The 22560-nt window shown below is 41.7% G+C and overlaps 1 protein-coding gene across 1 annotated transcript in view; it reads right to left on the reverse strand.

Annotated features, from left to right (window-relative positions):
• Positions 1–22560, reverse strand: part of ddx51 (DEAD (Asp-Glu-Ala-Asp) box polypeptide 51) — a 110282-nt gene that overhangs the window by 8966 nt on the left and 78756 nt on the right. The window contains exons 9-11 of the mRNA XM_072243726.1: positions 21590–21698; positions 21086–21231; positions 12408–12621 (exon numbers count right to left, since the gene is read on the reverse strand). Of these exons, the coding sequence (XP_072099827.1) occupies positions 12408–12621; positions 21086–21231; positions 21590–21698 (469 nt within the window). The remainder of the gene's footprint in view (positions 1–12407; positions 12622–21085; positions 21232–21589; positions 21699–22560) is intronic.

Genomic DNA, 22560 nt, shown 5'->3' on the forward strand with positions numbered 1-22560 from the left:
GAGGAGGAGCTCATTGAAACCCTTCGAATATTGAAAAGCCTAGATAGAGTGTGTGTAACGAGGATGCTTCTTATAGTGTGGGAGTCTAGGCACAGCCTCAGAATAGCAGAATGTCCATTAAAAACAGAGATGAGCATTTCTTTAGCCAGTGTGATGAATCTGTAGAATTCGTTGTCACATACAGCTATGGAGGCCAAGTCTTTGGGTATATTTAAAGCGGAGGTTAATAGATTCTTGATTAGTCCGGGTGTCAAGGTTATGGAGAGAAGGCAGGAGAATGAGGTTAACAGGGATAATAAATAAGCCATGATGGAATGGCGGAGCAGACTCGACGGGCCAAATGGCGCAATTTTTCTCCAATGTGATATGGATATTACAGGAGGCCACACCGGGAGCACCGGTGTGGCCTCCTGCACAGGACAGGAGAAGTCTTGCCTTACCTGGAAGAACTGTTCTGGGCCCTGAATGGTAGTGAGGGAGTAGGTGTAGGGGCAGGTGTAGAACTTGTTTCGCTTGCAAAGTACCAGGAGAGAGATTGGTGGGGAGGGACAAATGGACAAGGGAATTGCGTGAAGTGTGGGGTGGGGGGGAGGGAAAGATCTGCTTGGTGTTGATATCCTGTTGGAGATGGTGGAAGATTCAGAGAATTTTGTGCTGGACGCGGAGGCTGGTGGAGTGGTAGGTGGAGACAAGAAGAATCCTATCCCTGGTAGGGTGGTGGGAGAATGGGGTGACAGCAGATGGGAGTAAAATGGAAGAGATGCGGTTGAGGGCAGCGTTGATGGTGGAGGAAGGGAAGCCCTTTTCTTTGAAGGAGGAGGAGGTCATCTCCTTCGTTCTGGAATTAAAAACCTCATCCTGTGGTGGAGACGGAGGAATTGAGAGAAGGGGAGAGCACCCAGAGTTATGACAAATATCCAAACTCTGCACAGACAGTAGCAGAGGTCAGGGCTGAACCTTGGTCACTAGCACTGAAGGAGCAGAGGGTACTGTGTCACTGTACCATCCTTGGCGTGCACAGCTCTCTACTCTTCCCCTCACCAGAGCACTTGTCTCATTCAGCTGCACACAGCCCTGGCCATTTGGCACTACCATGCTTTGGAATTAGGGTTCCCTAAATCCCTATCCTCCCACACCTCCCTTAAAATCGTTCTAAGAGCTATTCCAAGATCATTCCTCGCAATGCTTTTTGTAGCTCAGCATTCTTAGCACTTTCATCTACACCTCCCTGAGGCGACTTGGGATATTCTTCTGAAGTGCAGGTGTCAATTGAAATCAAAGTAAATTTATTATCAAAGTACATATATGTAACTATGTACAACTTTTAGATTCCTTTTCTTGCAGATATTTACAGGAAAATAAAGAAATACAATACAATTTATTAAAATCTATACATAAACAAAAGCTCAGAAACAATCACTGTGCAAAAGACAACAAATTGAGCAAATTTTTAAAAATACATAACACTGAGAACAGGAGTTGTAGAGTCCTTGAAAGAGTCTTGTAGGTTGTGGAATCAATTCAGAGTTGAGGTGAGCGAAGTTTTCCACACTGGTTCAGGATCCTGATGGTTGTAGGATAATAGCTGTTCCTGAACCTGGTGGTGTGGGATCTAAGGCTCCTGTAACTCCTGCTAAATGGTAATAGCAAGAAGAGAACATAGCCTGGATGGTGGGGGTCCTTGATGAAGGATGTTGCTTTCTTGTGGCAGCGCTCCTTGTCGATATGCTCAATGGTGGGGAAGGCTTTTCCCGTGATGAACTGTATCTAACAGTTTCTGTAGACCTTTTGTTAGAGCAGGTCCCCAACCTTTTTTGCACCGCGGACTGGTTTAATATTGACAATATTCTTGTGGACAGGCCACCCGGGGGGGGAGAGAGGGAGGTGTTAATCACAACCGGAATATAGGTGATAAGTCAACTATAAGTCATTTTTAAGTGGCTAATACACTCAATTTCGTTTCTAAAAGGATTTATCTAACAAATTTAATATTGAACACACAACGCATATTTTCCTCACATGAATATAGTGATAAGTGACTTATAATTCAGTAGTCTCCAACTTCTGGGCCACAGACCGATACATTGCTGTGAAGAATGCAGCGGTGCAATCTGATCTGGGCCGACATTTACGTGCCGGGCGGCACCTAATTATTTAGCTTGTTTATTTCAGCTTTTTTCCTAAAGGTGTGCTGCACGTATTCCGGCCACCGCTGCACCACTGCACTCTTCGCGGCAATGTATCGGTCCACAGCCCGGACGCTGGGGACCACTGAATTATAAGTCACTTATAAGTCAATAGCATCATAACATTTTAAGTAACGTTTGGATATTAAACACACAGCGCATATTTTCCTCGTATGAACATATAAAATCATTGCAACGCACCAATGTTGCTGAATCAGTGGGAGCCCTGGGCTTGTTTTCCTGCAACAAGACAGTCCTATCGAGGGGTGATGGGAGACAGCGATACTCAAAGGGGTTTCCTTGTGTCCAGTCTATTCCGCAATTTAGTTTTCGTTGCATTCATTGCAGAAAACTCCGCTTCACAGAGATATGTTGGAAATGGAAGCAACGTTTTCAGTGCTTTTGTGGCTATCTCAGGATATTCAGCCTTGACTTTGATCCAAAATGCCAGCAGAGATGTTATGTCAAGCATACTTTTCAGCCCACCGTAATTTACAAGCTGGAGGAGTTGATCTTCTTCCCGTGCTGACATGGATGATTCACCAGGGACATTCACAAATGGGTCACGGACCCATTCCTTTGCACGTCTTGGGTCATTTGCATCTTGGGTCACTGATGACCTCACGTGCGTTCAAGTTCAACAGTGCGTGACAGGGAATGAGGAAAGGTGCAGCTGACTCATATTGTTTCATATCGCCAAATCATATCGTTTCCTCGCGGCCCGGTAGCACATGCTTTGCGACCCGGTGGTTGAGGACCACTGTGTTAGAGCATAGAGCAAACTGATTTTTGTGAAAAGCAGGTAGAGTGCATTGAGGAATTGAAATATGTTTTTTAAAGCACTCATGCTGGAAATAATAATCACCAAGATGTTCCTGTGCAGAAGAGCCTGATCCAATGTGCAGTAAACTGCCTAACACATCCTAATCACGTATCTCCATGTGGGTTGGAGTACATTGTATGTCATTATCTGCGCAGCCCTGCTCCCAATTATAGTGAGTAATGTGGAAGCTAAACTTAATTTTGAGTAATCAGTATGATAATAGAGACAGAAAAATCACTCATGGAGCTGCCAAGTGCATCAGATTAACCAATTGAAGCACACAATAATTCAAGAAAATAGGAGCAGAAGTAAGCGTGCCCTGCCATTCAACATGACCATGGCTGATCTTCCCCAGCCTTTGCATCTTCCTTTGGTCCAGTTCGCCAAAATGCTCAATCCCCTGGCCCTTCAAAAATGTATCTGCTTCCATTTAAAATACTTCGAATGAGCTGATTTCCATAGCTCTCTGAGGCAGAAAATTCATTCTCTGAGAAAAAATTTCCACACACAAGCTATCCCTAGGTTATAAACACCCGATTTACAGACAAGTTCCCAAGATATTATTCAATACAGAAGTCTGCCTACATACAAGTAAACATCCTTTCTTACAAGCAGCAGAACAAGTTTCCTCTCTCTCACTACCCTTATTTTGATTGTTCTCTCTTATTGGTCTTACGTGCATTTAATGCCATTCATTATAATACAATGCAGTCATGGAACAACACACAAAATGCTGGGGGAACTCAGCAGGCCAGGCAGCATCTATGGAAAAGAATCCCTTCAGCAGCATCTTGCCCTGAAACGTCCGACTATACACTTTTCCATATTTGCTGCCTGGTCTTCCAGCATTTTGTGTGTGTTGCTTGGATTTCTAGCATCTGCAGATTTTCCCTTGTCTGTGATATGGTTACCCATGAAGTGATTTTGTTTATTTTTTGACTTTTAAAAATCAACTTTTGACATTTGTAAAAACAAAATGCATTTGTTACCCAAGGACAGTCTGTACAAGATGTAACTATGTCATCTTATTCAAGATTCTACCGCTGGCAAAAACATCCCCATAGGCTATAAAATATAGCAGCAGAATTAGGCCATTTGGCCCATTGAGTCTGCTCCACAATTTCATCATGGTGGATCCACTCCCCTCTCAGCCCCAATCTCCTGTCTTATCCCCGTAATACTCATGTCCTAACCAAGCAAGGATCTACCAACCTCTGCCTTAAATATACATAAAGACTTGGCCTCCACAGCTGCCTCTGGCCAAGAATTCCACATATTCTCCACTCTCTGGCTAAAGAAATTCCTCCTCATCTCCATTCTAAATGGACAACCCTCTATTCTGAGGCTGTGTACTCCACCACCACAGGAAACATCCTTTCCACATCCACTCTATCAAGGACTTTCAACATTTCATAGGTTTGAATGAGATCCCCCTCATTCTTCTGAATTCCAGTGAGTATAGGCCCAGAGCCATCAAACGCTGATATGATAAGCCGTTCATAAGACCATAAGACATAGGAGCAGAAGTAGGCCATTCAGCCCATCAAGTCTGCTCCACCATTGAATCATGGGCTGATCCAATTCTTCCAGTCATCTCAACTCCCCTGCCTTCTCACCATACCCTTTGATGCCCTGGCTAATCAAGAACCTATCTGTCTGCCTTAAATGTACCCAATGATTTGGCCTCCACAGCTGCCCATGGCAACAAATTCCACAGATTTACCACCCTCTGACCAAAGTAATTTCTCTGCATCTCTGTTCTAAATGGACATCCTTCAAATCCTGAAGTCGTGCCCTCTTGTCCTGAACTCCACTACCATGGGAAATAACCTTGCCATATCTGATCTCTTCAGGCCTTTTAACATTCAGAATGTTTCTATGAGATCCCCCTCATTCTCCTGAACTCCAGGAATACAGCCCAAGAGCTGTCAGACGTTCCTCATATGGTAACCCTTTCATTACTGGAATCATTCTTGTGAATCTTCTCTGAACCCTCTCCAATGTCAGTATACCCTTTCTAAAATAAGGAGCCTAAAACTGCACACAGTATTCCAAGTGTGGTCTCACGAGTACCTTATAGAGCCTCAGCATCACATCCCTGCTCTTATATTCTATCCCTCTAGAAATGAATGCCAATATTGCATTTGCCTTCTTCACCACGGATTCAACCTGGAGGTTAATCTTTAGGGTATTCTGCACAAGGACTCCCAGTCCCTTTGCACCTCTGCATGCAGTGGATGCGTGTTTACTTTCAACATTTAAGGCGAGTTTGGATAATAACATGGATGGGAAGGGGATGGAGGACAACGGTCCAGGTGCAGGTCAATGGGACTAAGCAGTTTGACACAGACTAGATGGGCAGACTATACTGTAATGCTCTATGAATACAAGAAGAGAAGTCACCCTAATGGCCTCTCAAGCTTGATCCACCATTCAATAATATTTTCCACTTATTTATCCTATGTCAGAAAACTCTTGACCCCATCTACACTCAGTGGCCATTTATTAGATATCTGCTGTACCTGACAAAGTAGCCACTGAATGCATTTTCACGGTCTTCTGCTGCTGTAGCCCATCCACTTCATGGTTTGATGTGTTGCATGTTCACAGATGCTCTTCTGCACACCAATGTTGTAATAGGTTGTTATTTCAATTACTGTCGCCTTCCTCTCAGCTTGAACCAGTCTGGCTATTCCCCTCTGAACTTTCTCAATAGAAGGTACTTTTGCCACAGAACTGCTGCTCACTGGATGTTTTTAATTTTTTGCACCATTCTCTGTAAACTCTAAGAGACTGTTGTGTATGAAAACCCAAGGAGATCAATAGTTTCTGAGATACTCAGACCACTCTGTCTGGCACCTACAATCATGTCACGACCTAAGTCACTAAGATCCTATTTCTTCCTTATTCTAATGTTTGGTCTGAACAACAACTGAACCTCTTGATCATGTCTGCATGCATTTATGCATTGAGTCTCTACCACATGATTGACTGATTAGATATTTGCATTAATAAGCAGATGTATAGATGTAACCAGTAAAAGTGGCCTCTGAGTGTACATTCATCATAAAGCACAAGTGTTTAATGCATCAGGTTGATTAAGGAAGAGGATTTTGGAAGATCAAAACTTCAAATTTATGGTTTATAGTGGCTATTCTATCTCCTACATGTTTGTGGGAGAGGATTTTAAAGTAAAGGGGCTGCAGAGATAGATTGGTCAAAGATTTCAAATTTCAAGGGATCCAGGAAGGTGCCCACAAACTGGAAAACTGCAAGTGTGATGACCTTATTAAAAAGAGGACAAAAAGCAGGCAATTATAGCCCTGATAGTGTAATATCTATTGGTAGCCAAATTCTGGAGTCCATAACTGAGAATTGGGGATTTAAAGTATACGAGAAGCTGCGATCATACTAATGGTGGGGCAGGTTTGAGGGATCAGGTGGCCTATTCCTTCATGTGGTCTTGTGCATCTCAAGGCACTGGGAGTCTCCAGATTTATTGAAAGGACAGTGTCCCCTCCCAGGCCAAGACTGCAGCACAAAGGTCCCAGCCACAATCAGCCACATTACACAGGCTATACTGTTCACAAACTTCCTTGAGAAAAGTGCAATATCTCCACTCACTCTTTGGAAGATCTGGTCCATATCTATTCAAAATAGGGAAGGAGTACTTGGGATGTAATTGAGAACCTTAATCCCATTTACTGGAGGGACATAGAAGCACTGCCTTATGAACTACCCACTTGCCCACCAGTTAGGAACACCATGAGATTTTGTGAGATCTGCAGTTATTAATAATAATAATAATTTCTATTATTATTATTCACACCTCCATGGGAGACATTCCCATGATCTGAGACGTTGACAAGGAAGTGACAAACACCTGACCTAGAGTTGGAGACCTCTTCCCAGAAACAAAGGGGTTCCTTGTGGCAATACAGGACCAGGTGGATAACACAAACAATATCAAAAACACATAATAAAAGACCAACAAGTTCAAGATGATAAATGTAGAAAATGCTAAGAAAAACCAGAAACAATCCAACACATTACAGGATCCTGCAGCAGTTTAACACAATCTGATTACTTACTTACACAGGCACAATCAAGTGGCAAATATCATTCACCAAGATCTTGCTTTACAATACAAACTCTTAATAAATACCATACCTTACTATAATTACAAGCCTGATCCAGTTTTAGAATCAGTCCTACATTTTATATTATGATCGATCCAGACAGGATAATCCATAATAACCAGCTGGATATAATAATACACGATAAACAAGCAAGAACAACTTACTTAATAGATATAGCCACTCTAAACACACATAACTTATAGAAATCAATAAGTGAAAAACATCAGAAACATGAATTGTAAGAGGAAATTGAAAGAATATGGAACATGAACAGGATACACATTGTCCTGATAGTAATATCTACAACTAGTATCATCCCAAAGTCACTACACAATAGCATTAAACAATTCGGCCTACACAGAAACATTTATGTAAATACTCAGAAAGCCACAATACTAAACACCACTGGAATAGTCCAAAAGTTCCTAACAATTGACAAACGAGCGTGCTTGACTATGCCCATACCTTAGGTTTCACCAACTTGAGCTGAGAAAAAATAAATAATAATAACCTATGTATTGAGCATTTTTCATACAGGCGATGTAGTTCAAAGTGATTTACAATTGGATAAAGTCCAAATATAAAAAAAGAAAATATTATGTTAGTTGAGAGCAAGGTTTAATATATAGCTTTTCAGCTAGTGTTTAAAAGTGTCAACTAAGTCTGCATCCCTTATAGTTTCAGGTGTAGTTCAGAAGCATAGTTAAAAAAAAAGCTGACCCACCAATTGAGGGAGATTGTTTAAATCTAAGAGACCAATGGAAGTAGACCTGAGAGCTCAAGCAGAATTATAAAACGAATGCAATTCTGTAATATACTCTGATCGCAGACCATTGAGTGCTTGAGAAAATGTAAGATAACTTTAAAATCAATTCCAAAGATACAGGAAGCCAAAGAACAGTAATTAGGATGGGAGTGATATGCTCCGTCACCATGGTTTTAGTTAAAAGACTATCAGTGGCTGGTTCTGAATGAGTTGAAATTTCTCAAGATTGCTTTGGAAGGCCAGTAAAAAGTGCATTGAAGTATTTTAGTCTATTTGATATAATGGCATGAAATAGTTTATCAGCATCAGTACATGATGGAAACGAACATAACTTTGCAATATTTCTTAAGTGTAGAAATGTTCAGCAAGTCACTTTCTTTATGTAGGATTTAAAATTCAAATCTGAATCAAGGATAATATCTGCTTGTTACTTCTGATTTTACAAGGGGAGCCAAGTTCCCAAGTTTATCAAGAGTTTTATCTCTTTTGGCTTTGAGATCAACTAAAAGATTACAGCTTTATCTTCACTTAGTTTTAGGAAATTATTGCTCATCCATTTGCTTATTGCAGCTATACCAAAAGTCAGAGAAGATAGGGTGTTACCATCATCAGGAAGGGTTAATTAGCAATCTTGTCGTACGAGGCCCCTTGGGTAAGAGTGACCATAATATGGTGGAATTCTTCATTAAGATGGAGAGTGACATAGTTAATTCAGAAACAAAGGTTCTGAACTTAAAGAGGGGTAACTTTGAAGGTATGAGACGTGAATTAGCTAAGATAGACTGGCAAATTATATTTAAAGGGTTGACGGTGAATATGCAATGGCAAGCATTTAAAGATCGCATGGATGAACTACAACAATTGTTCATCCCAGTTTGGCAAAAGAATAAATCAGGGAAGGTAGTGCACCTGTGGCTGACAAGGGAAATTAGGGATAGTATCAATTCCAAAGAAAAAACATACAAATTAGCCAGAAAAAGCGGCTCACCTGAGGACTGGGAGAAATTCAGAGTCCAGCAGAGGAGGACAAAGGGCTTAATTAGGAAAAGGAAAAGAGATTATGAGAGAAAACTGGCCGGGAACATAAAAACTGACTGTAAAAGCTTTTATAGATATGTGAAAAGAAAAAGATTGGTTAAGACAAATGTAGGTCCCTTACAGACAGAAACAGGTGAATTGATCATGGGGAACAAGGACATGGCAGATCAATTGAATAACTACTTTGGTTCTGTCTTCACTAAGGAGGATATAAATAATCTTCCGGAAATAGTAGGGGACCGGGGGTCTAGTGAGATGGAGGAACTGAGGGAAATACATGTCAGTACGAAAGTGGTGTTAGGGAAATTGAAGGGATTAAAGGCAGATAAATCCCCAGGGCCAGATGGTCTGCATCCCAGTGTGCTTAAGAAGTAGCCCAAGAAATAGTGGATGCATTAGCGATAATTTTTCAAAACTCTTTAGATTCTGGACTAGTTCTTGAGGATTGGAGGGTGGCTAATGTAACCCTGCTTTTTAAAAAAGGAGGGAGAGAGAAACCGGGGAATTATAGACCGGTTAGCCTAACATCGGTGGTGGGGAAAATGCTAGAGTCAGTTATCAAAGATGTGATAACAGCACATTTGGAAAGCAGTGAAATCATCAGACAAAGTCAGCATGGATTTGTGAAAGGAAAATCATGTCTGACGAATCTCAAAGAATTTTTTGAGGATGTAACTAGTAGAATGGATAGGGGAGAACCAGTGGATGTGGTATATTTGGATTTTCAAAAGGCGTTTGACAAGGTCCCACACAGGAGATCAATGTGCAAACTTAAAGCACATGGTATTGGGGGTAAGGTATTGATGTGGATAGAAAATTGGTTGGCAGACAGGAAGCAAAGAGTGGGAATAAACTGGATCTTTTCAGAATGGCAGGCAGTGACTAGTGGGGTACCGCAAGGCTCAGTGCTGGGACCCCAGTTGTTTACAATATATATTAATGACTTGGATGAGGGAATTAAATGCAGCATCTCCAAGTTTGCGGATGACACGAAGCTGGGCGGCAGTGTTAGCTGTGAGGAGGATGCTAAGAGGATGCAGGGTGACTTGGATAGGTTAGGTGAGTGGGCAAGTTCATGGCAGATGCAGTTTAATGTGGATAAATGTGAGGTTATCCACTTTGGTGGCAAAAACAGGAAACCAGATTATTATCTGAATGGTGGCCTATTAGGAAAAGGGGAGGTACAACGAGACCTGGGTGTCATTGTACACCAGTCATTGAAAGTGGGCATGCAGGTACAGCAGGCGGTGAAAAAGGTGAATGGTATGCTGGCATTCATAGCAAGAGGATTCGAGTACAGGAGCAGGGAGGTACTACTGCAGTTGTACAAGGCCTTGGTGAGACCACACCTGGAGTACTGTGTGCAGTTTTGGCCCCCTAATCTGAGGAAAGACATTCTTGCCATAGAGGGAGTACAAAGAAGGTTCACCAGATTGATTCCTGGGATGGCAGAACTTTCATATGATGAAAGACTGGATCGACAGATTGCTCTGGAATTTAGAAGATTGAGGGGGGATCTTATTGAAACATATAAAATCCTAAAGGGATTGGACAGGCTAGATGCAGGAAGATTGTTCCTGATGTTGGGGAAGTACAGAACGAGGGCTCACAGTTTGAGGATAAAGGGGAAGCCTTTTAGGACCAAGATGAGGAAAAACTTCTTCACACAGAGAGTGGTGAATCTGTGGAATTCTCTGCCACAGGAAACAGTTGAGGCTAGTTCATTGGCTATATTTAAGAGGAGGTTAGATATGGCTCTTGTGGCTAAAGGGATCAGGGGGTATGGAGGGAAGGCTGGTACAGGGTTCTGAGTTGGATGATCAGCGATGATCATATTGAATGGCGGTGCAGGCTCGAAGGGCTGAATGGCCTACTCCTGCACCTATTTTCTATGTTTCTATGTTAAATGAGATATACAATTGCGTGTCACCTGCATAACTGTGGAAATCAAATTTATGTTCTCTAATAATGTCTGCTAAGGGAAGGTATAAGAAGAAAAGTAGGTGAGCAACACCAAAAGATACATTCTATCTCTCAGAGACAGACAAAAGTTTTCTCTCTAAAATATATGAATGAAATCAATTAAGGGTGCTACCAGCAAGGCCAACCCAGTTCTCAAGGCCATCTCGGAGAATACTGTGGTCAATAGCAGCACCTAGATCGAAGACAATTAGAACTGAGACCCTACAGCATCAGTGCTGAGCCTCAGGTCACTAACAATTTTGTTAAGGTTCGTCTCTGTGCTGTGGCTTACTCTAAAACCTGACTGAAAATTTCCTAGAATATTGTTCTCATTCAGAAAGTTGGTTGAAAATAACTTTCTCAAGAATCTTGCCCAGATTTGATATAGGTCTATTAGCTAATACCTCACTATCAAGATTTGGCTTTTTAAGTAGGAGTATGACAGTTGGAATTTTGAAGGCATCTGGAACAACTCGAGTTTTAAAGGATGTGTTAGTAATTTTTCTAACAGAATTGAAAATACTATTAAAAGAGTTTTTAAAATGTATAGAAGGGTAGGGTAGTGACAGCAAGTAGATGATTGACTCTTCGTTACAATCTGAGTTAGAAATGCATGTAAATTTTGACATCATCATTGTTCTTTAAAAGGTTGGTTCCAGAGGTTACCATTATCTGCAGCTATACTCGAATGGAAATAATTATGTTGTTAAAAATATTGTGAATTCTTCATATTTTGCGGCAGATGCTTGACTGAAGACATTAAAGTTTGGGTCAGGCTTATAGTTGAGAAGAATATTCTTGAATTGCTGCTATTCTCATCTTGGATAAATGGGCTCCTCTCGCAGGGTGTATAGCAGCATTGAAGAAAGATAGCTTTCCTACTTCTCACACAGGATTTATTAACCAACACAAATCCCCCCAAACCTGAATGGAAGCAGAGTCATTCTCGATTTCGGGACCTAGAAAGATGGTCAGTAATACGCTTCGTTATTAATATCTCAGTTTGAGGACCCATACCTCACAAGTTACTTTACCAGCCAAAAAACGTACCTATTTACCTACTTATCTCTGCTCTCTGTTAACTAACCAGTCCTCTAGCCATGCCAATATATTACCCTCAATGCCACAAATTCTTACCCCTTGTATAATTTTATTTATACATGGAACCTTATCAAAAACTTCCTGGAAATCTAAGTGCACGACCTCTGTTTATTCCCTTTATCAACCCTGTGCCTCAGATCCTCAAGAATTCTATCAAATTTGCCAAAAATGTTCTCGTTTTCATAAAACCACGTTAACTCTATTACTTTTTGTCCTGGCTGCTTTAACTCCTCAGCCTATTATCACCCGAGGAAATTATCTGATTTTCTCACTACTACAACATTGGCTATAAAGCACATTGAGGTTCCCTTTAGCTGTGTAAGGTTCTGTGTAAATATAAACTCTCTCCTTCTATGATAAAATCAAACCGATCTGAAACCATCAATACGTACTGTCAATCCCTCAGGCAAGGTGTACTTGTTTTCCGCAGAGCCAACTGGTGGCTGTTGCTCCCCCAGGGTCACTTGTGGTTCCTGCTCCTGTGACGTGTAATTGGCAGTAAAGAGCCGAGGCTGGTGCAACGCCAACTGTTGTAACTTCTCAGAATCCTTGGTGAGGGTAGCAGAGAACAGCAGCTTCTGCAGAGGCATCTGCAAGCGGGAGTGGCTGTGGAATGGACCTCAGGTTACGAAACATGAACACAGAAATATAAAGAAATGATTAAGTTTCAAAAAGATGTTAACAATTCAGGGCCTAAGTGTAGCTAAACTGATAACTACTAATACTATTGTGACTTTATTAAATGGAGCCCTTATTTCCATTCATCAACAAAACTAAAGCATTGAAAGAAGAGAATTATAAAGTAATTATTTTATACAAGTTGCCATCACTCACTGTGAATTTAAAAACAGAAGTAACCTACTTCCGCAAGCACTTAAAGTGCTCTTCACGTCAGATCATAAGACCATAAGACATGGGAGCAGAATTCAGCCATTTGGTCCATCGAGTCTGCTCCACCATTTCATCATGGCTGATCTAATTTTCCTCTCAGTCCCAATCTCCTGCCTTTTCCCCGTATCCCTTCTTGCCCTGACCAATCAAGAATTAATCAACTTTGGCCTTAAATATACATAAAGACTTGGCATCCACAGCCGCCTATGGCAACGAATGTCGCAGATTCACCACTCCTCTTAATCTCCGTTCTAAAAGGACGTCTCTCATGTGGATAGGGTGGTGAAGAAAGCTTTTGGTATGCTGGCCTTTATTAATCAGAGCATTGAGTATAGGAGTTGGGATGTAATGTTGAAATTGTGTAAGGCATTGGTAAGGCCAAATTTGGAGTATTGTGTACAGTTCTGGTCACCAAATTATAGGAAAGATGTCAATAAAATTGAGAGAGTACAGAGGAGGTTTACTAAAATGTTGCCTGGGTTTCACCTCCTAAGTTACAGAGAAAGGTTGAACAAGTTAGGTCTTTATTCTTTGGAGCGTAGAAGGTTGAGGGGGGACTTGATTGAGGTATTTAAAATTATGAGGGGGATTGATAGAGTTGACGTGGATGGGCTTTTTCCATTGAGAGTGGGGAGATTCAAACAAGAGGACGTGAGTTGAGAGTTAAAGGGCAAAAGTTTAGGGGTAACATGAGGGAGAACTTCTTTACTCAGAGAGTGGTAGCTGTGTGGAATGAGCTTCCAGCAGAAGTGGTTGAGGCAGGTTCGATGTTGTCGTTTAAAGTTAAATTGGATAGATATATGGACAGGAAAGGAATGGAGGGTTATGGGCTGAGTGCAGGTCGGCGGGACTAGGAAAGAGTAAGAGTTCGAGTTCGGCACGGACTAGAAGGGCCGAGATGGCCTGTTTCCATGCTGTAATTGTTATATGGTTATATGTTACATGTGTTACGTACCCCGTAACTGGGTTGCCAAACCAGCAGAATTGGACCACTTAGTTGGAGTCTGGATTACTGGAACTAAGTTATATTAAAGAAATAAGTAACACCGTACTCTAAACGTAAGGATATAAATGCAACAGGTTAGCAATGAATAAACACACATGTACACAGAACTAGGATAATAGGATCAATCCAGCTCTATCGCAATCTAGGGGTAAAATGATCAGTCTCAAGTGACACAGAGTTCAGTTCAATTCGCAGTAATCGCTGTTGTGCCGTTGAGGAGGGAGAGAGAGCGAATGAATATGCAAATCTGATTCCAAACAGACCTTCGATATTCTTCGTAGGTAGCTTACGGGCGAGCCCTTTGTAATGTCTTCTGAGGTCACCGACTGTGACCCCTCCGTTCCAGATACAATCGTTCTTCTGCGGTGAACCTGGCACCCAGGCAAGGGCGGACACACACACCAGGTTCCCACCGACTGTACCTTTCCACCTTGTGCGTCTATGGCTGGTCCCACGACCACCTCCAAAACTCCCACCAACTTGTGGGGGCACGCCGCTTCCAGGGTCTCGTTACCTCGTGGTGTCCCTTTTATCCCCCTGCTGGGGTAATCGCCTGTCCATCAAACTTCAAACAGTTCAGGTTCAAAGCAACCGGTCTTGACAATACTCGGAACTGTGTCTCCTTTTCGTTAATCTCTCTCGTCCCCCGTTAACATTTCTGAATGTTCCCCCATTGTCCTCTTATTGGCATCAATCTTCTGATAATTTGGTCTGTTGTCACATATGGTTATTCTGAGGCTGTGTCCTCTGGTCCTAGACTCTCCCACCATAGGAGAAATCCTTTCCACATCCACTGTATCAAGACCTTTCACCATTCAATAGGTATGAATTAGGTCATCCCTCATTCTTCCGAATTCCAGTGATATACCGAGAGGTAATGTTGTAGCTATATAGGACCCTAGTCAGACCCCACTTGGAGTACTGTGCTCAGTTCTGGTCGCCTCACTATAGGAAGGATGTGGAAACTATAGAAAGAGTGCAGAGGAGATCTACAAGGATGTTGCCTGGATTGGGGAGCATGCCTTATGAGAATAGGTTGAGTGTACTCGGCCTTTTCTCCTTGGAGCGACGGAGGATGAGAGGTGATCTGATAGAGGTGTATAAGATGATGAGAGGTATTGATCGTGCAGATAGTCAGAGGCTTTTTCCCAGGGCTGAAATGGCTAGCACGAGAGGGCACGGTTTTAAGGTCCTTGGAAGTAGGTACAGAGGAGATATCAGGGGTAAGCTTTTTTCACACAGAGAGTGATGAGTGCGTGGAATGGGCTGCCAGCGACGGTAGTGGGGGCGGATACGATAGGGTCTTTTAAGAGGCTCCTGGATAGGTATAAGGAGCTCAGAAAAATGGAGAGCTATGGGTAACCCTAGGTAACTTCTCAGGTAAGGACATGTTTGACACAGCTTTGTGGGCTGAAGGGCCTGTACTGTGCTGTAGGTTTTCTATGCTTCTATGTTTCTAAGACTACAGGCTCAGAGCCATCAAATGCTCTTCATATGACAAGCCATTCAGTGCTGGAATCATTTTCGTGAATCTCCTTTGTACCCTCTCCAGTTTCTGCACACCCTTTCTAAGGTATGGACCCAAAACTGTTCACAATACTCCAAGTGAGGCCTTACCAGTGCTTTATAAAGTCTCAACGTTACATCCTTGCTTTTATATTCTGGTCCTCTTGTAATGAATGCTAACATCGCATTTGCCTTCCTCACCACAGATTCAACCTGCAAATTAACCTTTAGGGAATCCTGCACAAAGTTCCTTTATGCCTCAGATATTTTAAGTTTCTCTCCGTTTAGAAAATAGACTACTCTTTTATTTCTTCTACCAAAGTGCATGACCATACACTTGGAATTTTTTGATGAAATAACAAACAGGATAGACAAAGAAAAAATTAGTTGATGTTGTATACTTAATTTTCAGAAGGCAACATTTTTCCCTTGACCATCCAATGTTGACCATCATGTGTCTCCAAGCGTCCTGAAAACACATCCTTAACAATCAACTCCAACATTTTCCCAACCATTCTAGTCAGACTAACTTCAGCCTCTGTCCCTTCTTCAAGTGAAGTGTCATTTGCAATTTTCCAGTTTTCCGGAACCATTCCAGAAGCAAGTCATTCTTGAAAGATTATTACTAATGTATCCACAAATCTTTTCAGTTACATCGTTTAAAGCCCTGGTCTAGGCAAATTATCTACCTTCTGGTTTCCCAAGAATCTTCTGCCTAGTAATGGCAACCTCACACACTTCTGACCCCGACACTCTGGAAGCTGCTCCACAGTGAAGACTGATGCAAAATACTTACTCATTTTGTTTTCCTCCATTACTACCTCTCCAGCATCGTTTTCCAGCATTCTGATATCCATTCTCACCTCTCTTTTACAGTTTATGTATCTGAAGAAACTCTTGGCATCCTCTTTAATATTACTGAAGATTACTTTTGTATTCCATCTTTTCCTTCTTAATTACTTTATTAGTTGACTTCTGTTGGTTTTTAAAAGCTTGCTAATGCTCTAACCTTCCAAGAATTTTTGATCTTTTATTTGCCCTCTCTTTGGCTTTTATGTTGGCTTTGACTTCTCTTATTAGCCATGGTTCTATCATCTTGCCTTTAGAATACTTCTTCCTGTTTAGGATGTATATATCCTGTGCCTTCCGAATTGCTTCCAGAAATTCCATCCATTGCTGGAATGCTATCATCCCTGCCAGTGCTCTTTTCTCATCAATTTTGGCCAACTCATGCCCCTCTAATTCCCTTTATCCACTATACTACTGATAACTCTGACTTTAGCTTCTCTTTCTCAAATTTCAGGGTGAATTTGATTATATTATGATCACTTGCCCCTGAGTTTTCTTTTACTTTCAGCTCTCTAATCAATTCTGGTTCATTGCACAACACCCAATCCAGAATAGCTGATCCTCTAGTGGGCTCAACCACAAGCTGCTCTAAAAAGCCATCTCATAGACATTCTAGAAATTTCCCCTCTTAGGATCTGGCACCAATGTGATTTTCCCAATCTACCTGCATATTGAAATCCCCCATGACTACTGTAACATTGCCCTTTTGGCATGCATTTTCTATCTCCCATTGTAATTTGTAGACCATATCCTTACTACTGTCTGGGGATCTATATACAACTCCTATCAAGGTCTTTTTATCCTTGCAGTTCCTTCGCTCTACCCACAATGATTTAATATCTTCCGACTTTCTATCACCTCTTTCTAATGATCTGATTTCATTTTTTACTAACAGAGCCATGCCAACCCCTCTGCCTACGTGCCTGTTCTTTCAATACAATGTGTGTCCTTGGATGTTAAGCTCCCAGGTATAATCATCTTTCAGCCATGATTCAGTATTGCCTACAAAATCATGCAAGCTAATCTGTAACTGTGTTACAAGTTTATCTATATTATTCCGTATACTGTCCGCATTCAAATATAACACCTTCTGTACTGTATTCACTCTTTTTGTTTTTGTCTGCCTTTTACATTGCAACTGATCCTGTTGACTGCAATTTTGCCCGCTCATCAGCTTCTCCTTGCTAGGAGTCTGACTGCATATTGCCTCTGTTTGTAAACCTCATTCTCAGCACTATTATTCTGGTTCCCAATCCCCTGCAAAATTAGTTTAAACCTACCTGAACAACTCTAGCAAACCTGCCTGCAAGGATACTGGGACCATACTCTTCTCCTAGACGCTGCCTGGCCTGCTGAGTTTCTCCAGCATTCTGTGTTTGTTACTGCTCCCCCTTGGATTTGGGCGTAATCCATCCTTTTTGTACAGGTCATACCTTCCCCAGAAGAGATCCTAATGATCCCGAAATCTGAACCTCTGCCCCAGTTCCTCAGCCATGCATTCACCTGCCAAATCATCCTATTCTTCCCACACTGGGGCGTGGCACAGACAGCAATCCAGAGATTACTACCCTGGAGATTCTGTTTTTCAGCTTTCTACCTAGCTCCTTAAAACCTCTCTTCAGGAACTCCTCCCCTTTCCTACCTACGTCAATGGTGCCAATATGCACCAAGACTTCTGGCTGCTCACCCTCGACATGGATCCAGTCAGAGACATTGCTGACCCTGGCACCAGGAAAGCAACATACCATGCAGGTGGATCTATCATGACCACAGAATCTCATCTCCGATCCTCTGACTATAGAATCACCTATCAACACTGCAGTCCTCTTCACCTCTCTGCACTTCAGAGCCACAACACCAGATTCAGTGCCAGAGACCGGCTCACCATGTCTCCCACCAGTAGGTCATCCCCCTCAATAGTATCTACACCTTGCCCAAAGGTGACTGCAGGCTAGCAGAGGTAAGGAGTGCCTTACACCTCCTTTGGTAGACCCATATCTCCATCCCACCACTCATCAAAATATTACAATTGTTATTTCAGTATCAGTTTCCAAAGCTGGTTTTATAATTTTGTATTCTATAGTAACAACAAAACAACTGAAATCTTAAAGTGCCAGCATGAATCCAATTACAATTGCTTCCATTTTGTCCCAAAGTAAATCTAAGCTGATGCTCTCAGATAAAAGTAAATTATCTTTTCAAGAAGAGCAAACTTCTTTTTTTTGTCATTTGCTAACTTTAACTCTTTAACCATGCTCACTAGTATAGCTTACCTAGAAGGTACTGCCCTTTCTACTTGCTGGTCCTCCGTGTATCGTAATGAGTTTCCTTCCTTACAACAATAATTACAAAAAAGTGTTTCACTTGCTGTTACCAGGTCAAGCAGATTCTGTAGAAATGTAGGTATTTTCTCTTGTAATGAAGCAGTCTGTTCATTGGGTATGCTAACTATTGACACTAAACAGATTTAAAAATTCTCAATAAAAAGTTGCCAAATAGCAAGATATCCAATGACTATATTAGAAATAACAGGTCTTCAGAAGCCAGCAACTTGTTGAGAAACGCAGACTCAATCTCAGAACTGTTCAAATACCCATTTAGTTCATAAATGTTTAGACTGGATAGACTATTTTGCAATTAATTTCAGAAAATTTAATATCAATGTAATAATTAGCCACTCCCACCAGGCATATTAGGATGTGTCATAATTTGTATGCTTTATTTCCAGAGGAACAAAATTGCTTAACTTTGACCTAAAGCTTGGACAGCTGAATCCAATGGTAAGATTGTGGAATGAAAGATAAATCTGCAATGATGGCCATTTTGGATAAAGGAGATTACATCACCTGGTGCACACCCATCTCAATCATGAAACAAACCCAGCCAAATCTGAGATTGGATATCTGAGATTCAGTTTGTACTGCACAATTCCCTCAACTAACTAACAAAGAAAGGGAATAAAGCTATAACTCAACACCTTTATGTATCTTGAAGACACTTAGCTGTTATTAACTTTGCAATTTTGTACAAATTATTGAAGGCCAATTTGGAATACGATATTAGGTACTGTTCCATCAGAAGATCAATTAAGCACTTGAATACACAAAGGAAGCAAAGACTGAAAGGCTCAAATAGCATGGAAACTGTCCATTTGACCCAACTTATCCATGCCATCCAGTGGGCACTATTCTAAATATCAGGATTTCAAGTTTTAACAGAAAATGGTATTGATTTTCATGACAAGATTGTGGGTGCAATTAAAGCCTTTAATACAAAGAGTTTAGGCTAACTCAGGTATATTTCTCAACCATGACTTGTTAGGACAGAGCCACAGGAATTCAAAACTACCTCATTTTAAGACACTTCCTTCCCTCTGAGCTGAGAATGAAACAAAGACACTTAACAATTGCACTGTATCATAGCAACTAACTTTCAAAAATACTTAGTGCAAATAGATGATTAATCAAAATCCCTAAAGGCAAAAGAACACAATAAATCACTTATGCTGGTAATTAATATGGTACTTTATGGTTGCAGACAAGAAGCTTAACTTCTCTAAACAGGGCAGGACCCTTGCTACGGTAAATTACTCCAGGCCTGTGGGAGTTAGAGCTGTGAAAGCTGTAAAGAACGTTCAACCTTTATAACTTCATGATATTCAATACAGTCAGAGAAGATAGTATAAAGCCATACACTTGAAATATTTCTAAAACCATAACACATTTTCAAATTAAAAAGCTATATCTTTTCCAACCCAACTATGTGTTCTAACTGCTCATATGAAGGGTGAGGAAAGGGAATCCAGCTGCTCCATGCCCACGATTGGTTGCACTTGTGTTATAATTGCACTGGAGGACTATAAGAACAAAAGACTGCTATTTAGTGTGAGTCCATACAGTCTCATTCATTGTGCTAATATCTGTTCCGTGTCTAACTTTGGCTTTGGGCCCACCTCTGCTACAGGAGCACTGCACTGGATACAAGACCATTTTTTAGTCATGAACCAACTAACCTGTCCCCAGCCCTGAATCTCGTTTTTTTTCACAGGAACCTTTATCACAAGGAATTCTGCCTTGTACCAGTCCCACTATCCTAGGCACAACATGATCTGGCACCAGCCCAATCCTATGCCTTTACCCTGGGAGCAGGAAGCCTCAACTCTATCTCTACCCTCTGTCACATGGACAGTCTATCTTGGCCTACTCCAAATCTGCTCTACATACTGCCTGTCTTTGTTCTAGTACTCTTCCCTGGGATTCCCAACTCCAGGCACAGACCAGACCCAAAACCAGTTCCATCTGCCATTTATCTTTCCTCCTAATGGCTCCCATTACCACCTCCTTTACATATCAGATTCTAGCATTGGTAGCCATTTGTGTTCCTGCTCATCTCCTTCCAACAGCTGTCTCTCACATTCACACTTCCTTCCTCATCACACCTCACTCCACCTGCCTCTCGTTTTGTTTCTCTTCGTGGTCCTCCATCTATCATTCACCAGCCACCATATCCTAACTCCAACCTGACTTGGAGCAATCTGTCTGTTGTTTTTTCGCTCCTCTTCAGTACTTGGGTCTTTAATCACCCTGGACCCTTGTCTCACCACTCTGCTTTCTTTTAATCCAGCCCAAGGTTTTGACCTGACACATCAAATCCTTTCCTCCTACAGATGAGCAGCTCGACCTGAGTTCCTCCAGATTATTTGTTGCTCCAACTCCATCATCCATGATCAGACCATATACACATCTCAACTCTGACTCATAATGCTCCTGTACCAGCTCTTACCTCACCACTATCTGCAGCTTAGCTCCAAATCCTTACCTTACAGCTGTGCAGACACCTGGCTCCACCCTCTGAAACAGTGCATCTGATGCTGAATATTCATCCACTTTGTATACTTCCTTCACCACCTGGTTCAGCCAATTGTGATGCATACTGTCAATCATTCGATCAGCTTCATCAATGATCTGAAAAACATTCACACAAAGGGTTACTGTCCTTATTCCTTTCGTCACACACTGTCCATGATCCTTGATAGATCCTTGCAAGAGACAGTGGAATACTTCTGCATCATTCATCAGGACAGAGACACACACTGATACTAGACACACACAAGTGGATGTCAAGTATCCAGCAAAACTCTCAAGTCATCCTTCCCACAATCAAATGTCCCAACAATAAGATGCACCTCAATTCACAACAACAGAAAGCTGGCCAAGGAATTGGGAGGTGGATTTGTGAACTGCTTAGTTGTATTCATCATGTTATGGAAAGGAAGAAAGTTATAATTATTGAGAAATGTCAACCAGCTGCTTGAAGTCTTACCAGGTATCGGAGATGCTGTAGACTGAATCCATCTGTTTTGCTAATGTGGTCAACCAGACGTCCCGGAGTTGAAATTACAATATCTGCCAAGCTGCGGTAACCCATAATTCTTCAGCGATGGAAGTATGTAAAAGGCAATAGGAATTGTGACTCCCAATGATAACATTGCAACAACAGTCAAATATTGATGCATGTCTATCAGAAAACAACAATAACATTGCAACTACGGTACAGGTGTCCCCTGCTTTTCGAACGTTCGCTTTACGAAAGACCTACATTAGTACCCTGTTTTCGCTTTCAGAATGTGTTTTCACTGTTACGAAGAAAGGCAGCACATGATAAAAAATCAGCGCGTGCCCCGAGCAGCCACTCTGCCCCGGATTCGGAACGGCATTGCTGAAACACGTTGCATTGAGCAGCCGTTAGCAAGATGAGTTCTAAGGTGTCGGAAAAGCCAAAAAGAGTAAGGGTGTTACACTTAGCGTAAAACTAGACATAATTAAGCATTTCGATCGTGGTGAACGAAGTAAGGACAAAGTGAGTTTGGCTTGTGGAAGTTGACAACGATGATGTTGAAGAGGTTTTGGCATCCCATGACCAAGAACTGATAGATGAAGAGCTGACGCAATTGGAAGAGGAAAGGACAACAATCAAAACCGAATGCAGAAAGTGAACCAACTGCGTGAGATTTTCGCTGCAATGATAAAGTACAACTTTAATTTTGAAAGGGTACGTAGGTTTAGGGGATATTTGCAGGATGGTTTGAGTGCTTACAAACAACTGAATGATAGGAAAATGAGCGAGGCTCAGCAGTCAAGCAAGCCTTCCACATCAGCCACAGCAGACGACGAACCTCAACCTTCGACATCGAGGTGGGCAGTCACAGCAGAAGATGAGCTGCCTGCCCTGATCGACGATGGGATGACACCCCCGTGTCCCACCACCCCAACCCCCGGACAGATACTGTACCG

The sequence above is a fragment of the Mobula birostris genome, chromosome 25 (assembly GCF_030028105.1).
Source record: "Mobula birostris isolate sMobBir1 chromosome 25, sMobBir1.hap1, whole genome shotgun sequence".
Classification (NCBI taxonomy): Eukaryota; Metazoa; Chordata; class Chondrichthyes; order Myliobatiformes; family Myliobatidae; genus Mobula; species Mobula birostris.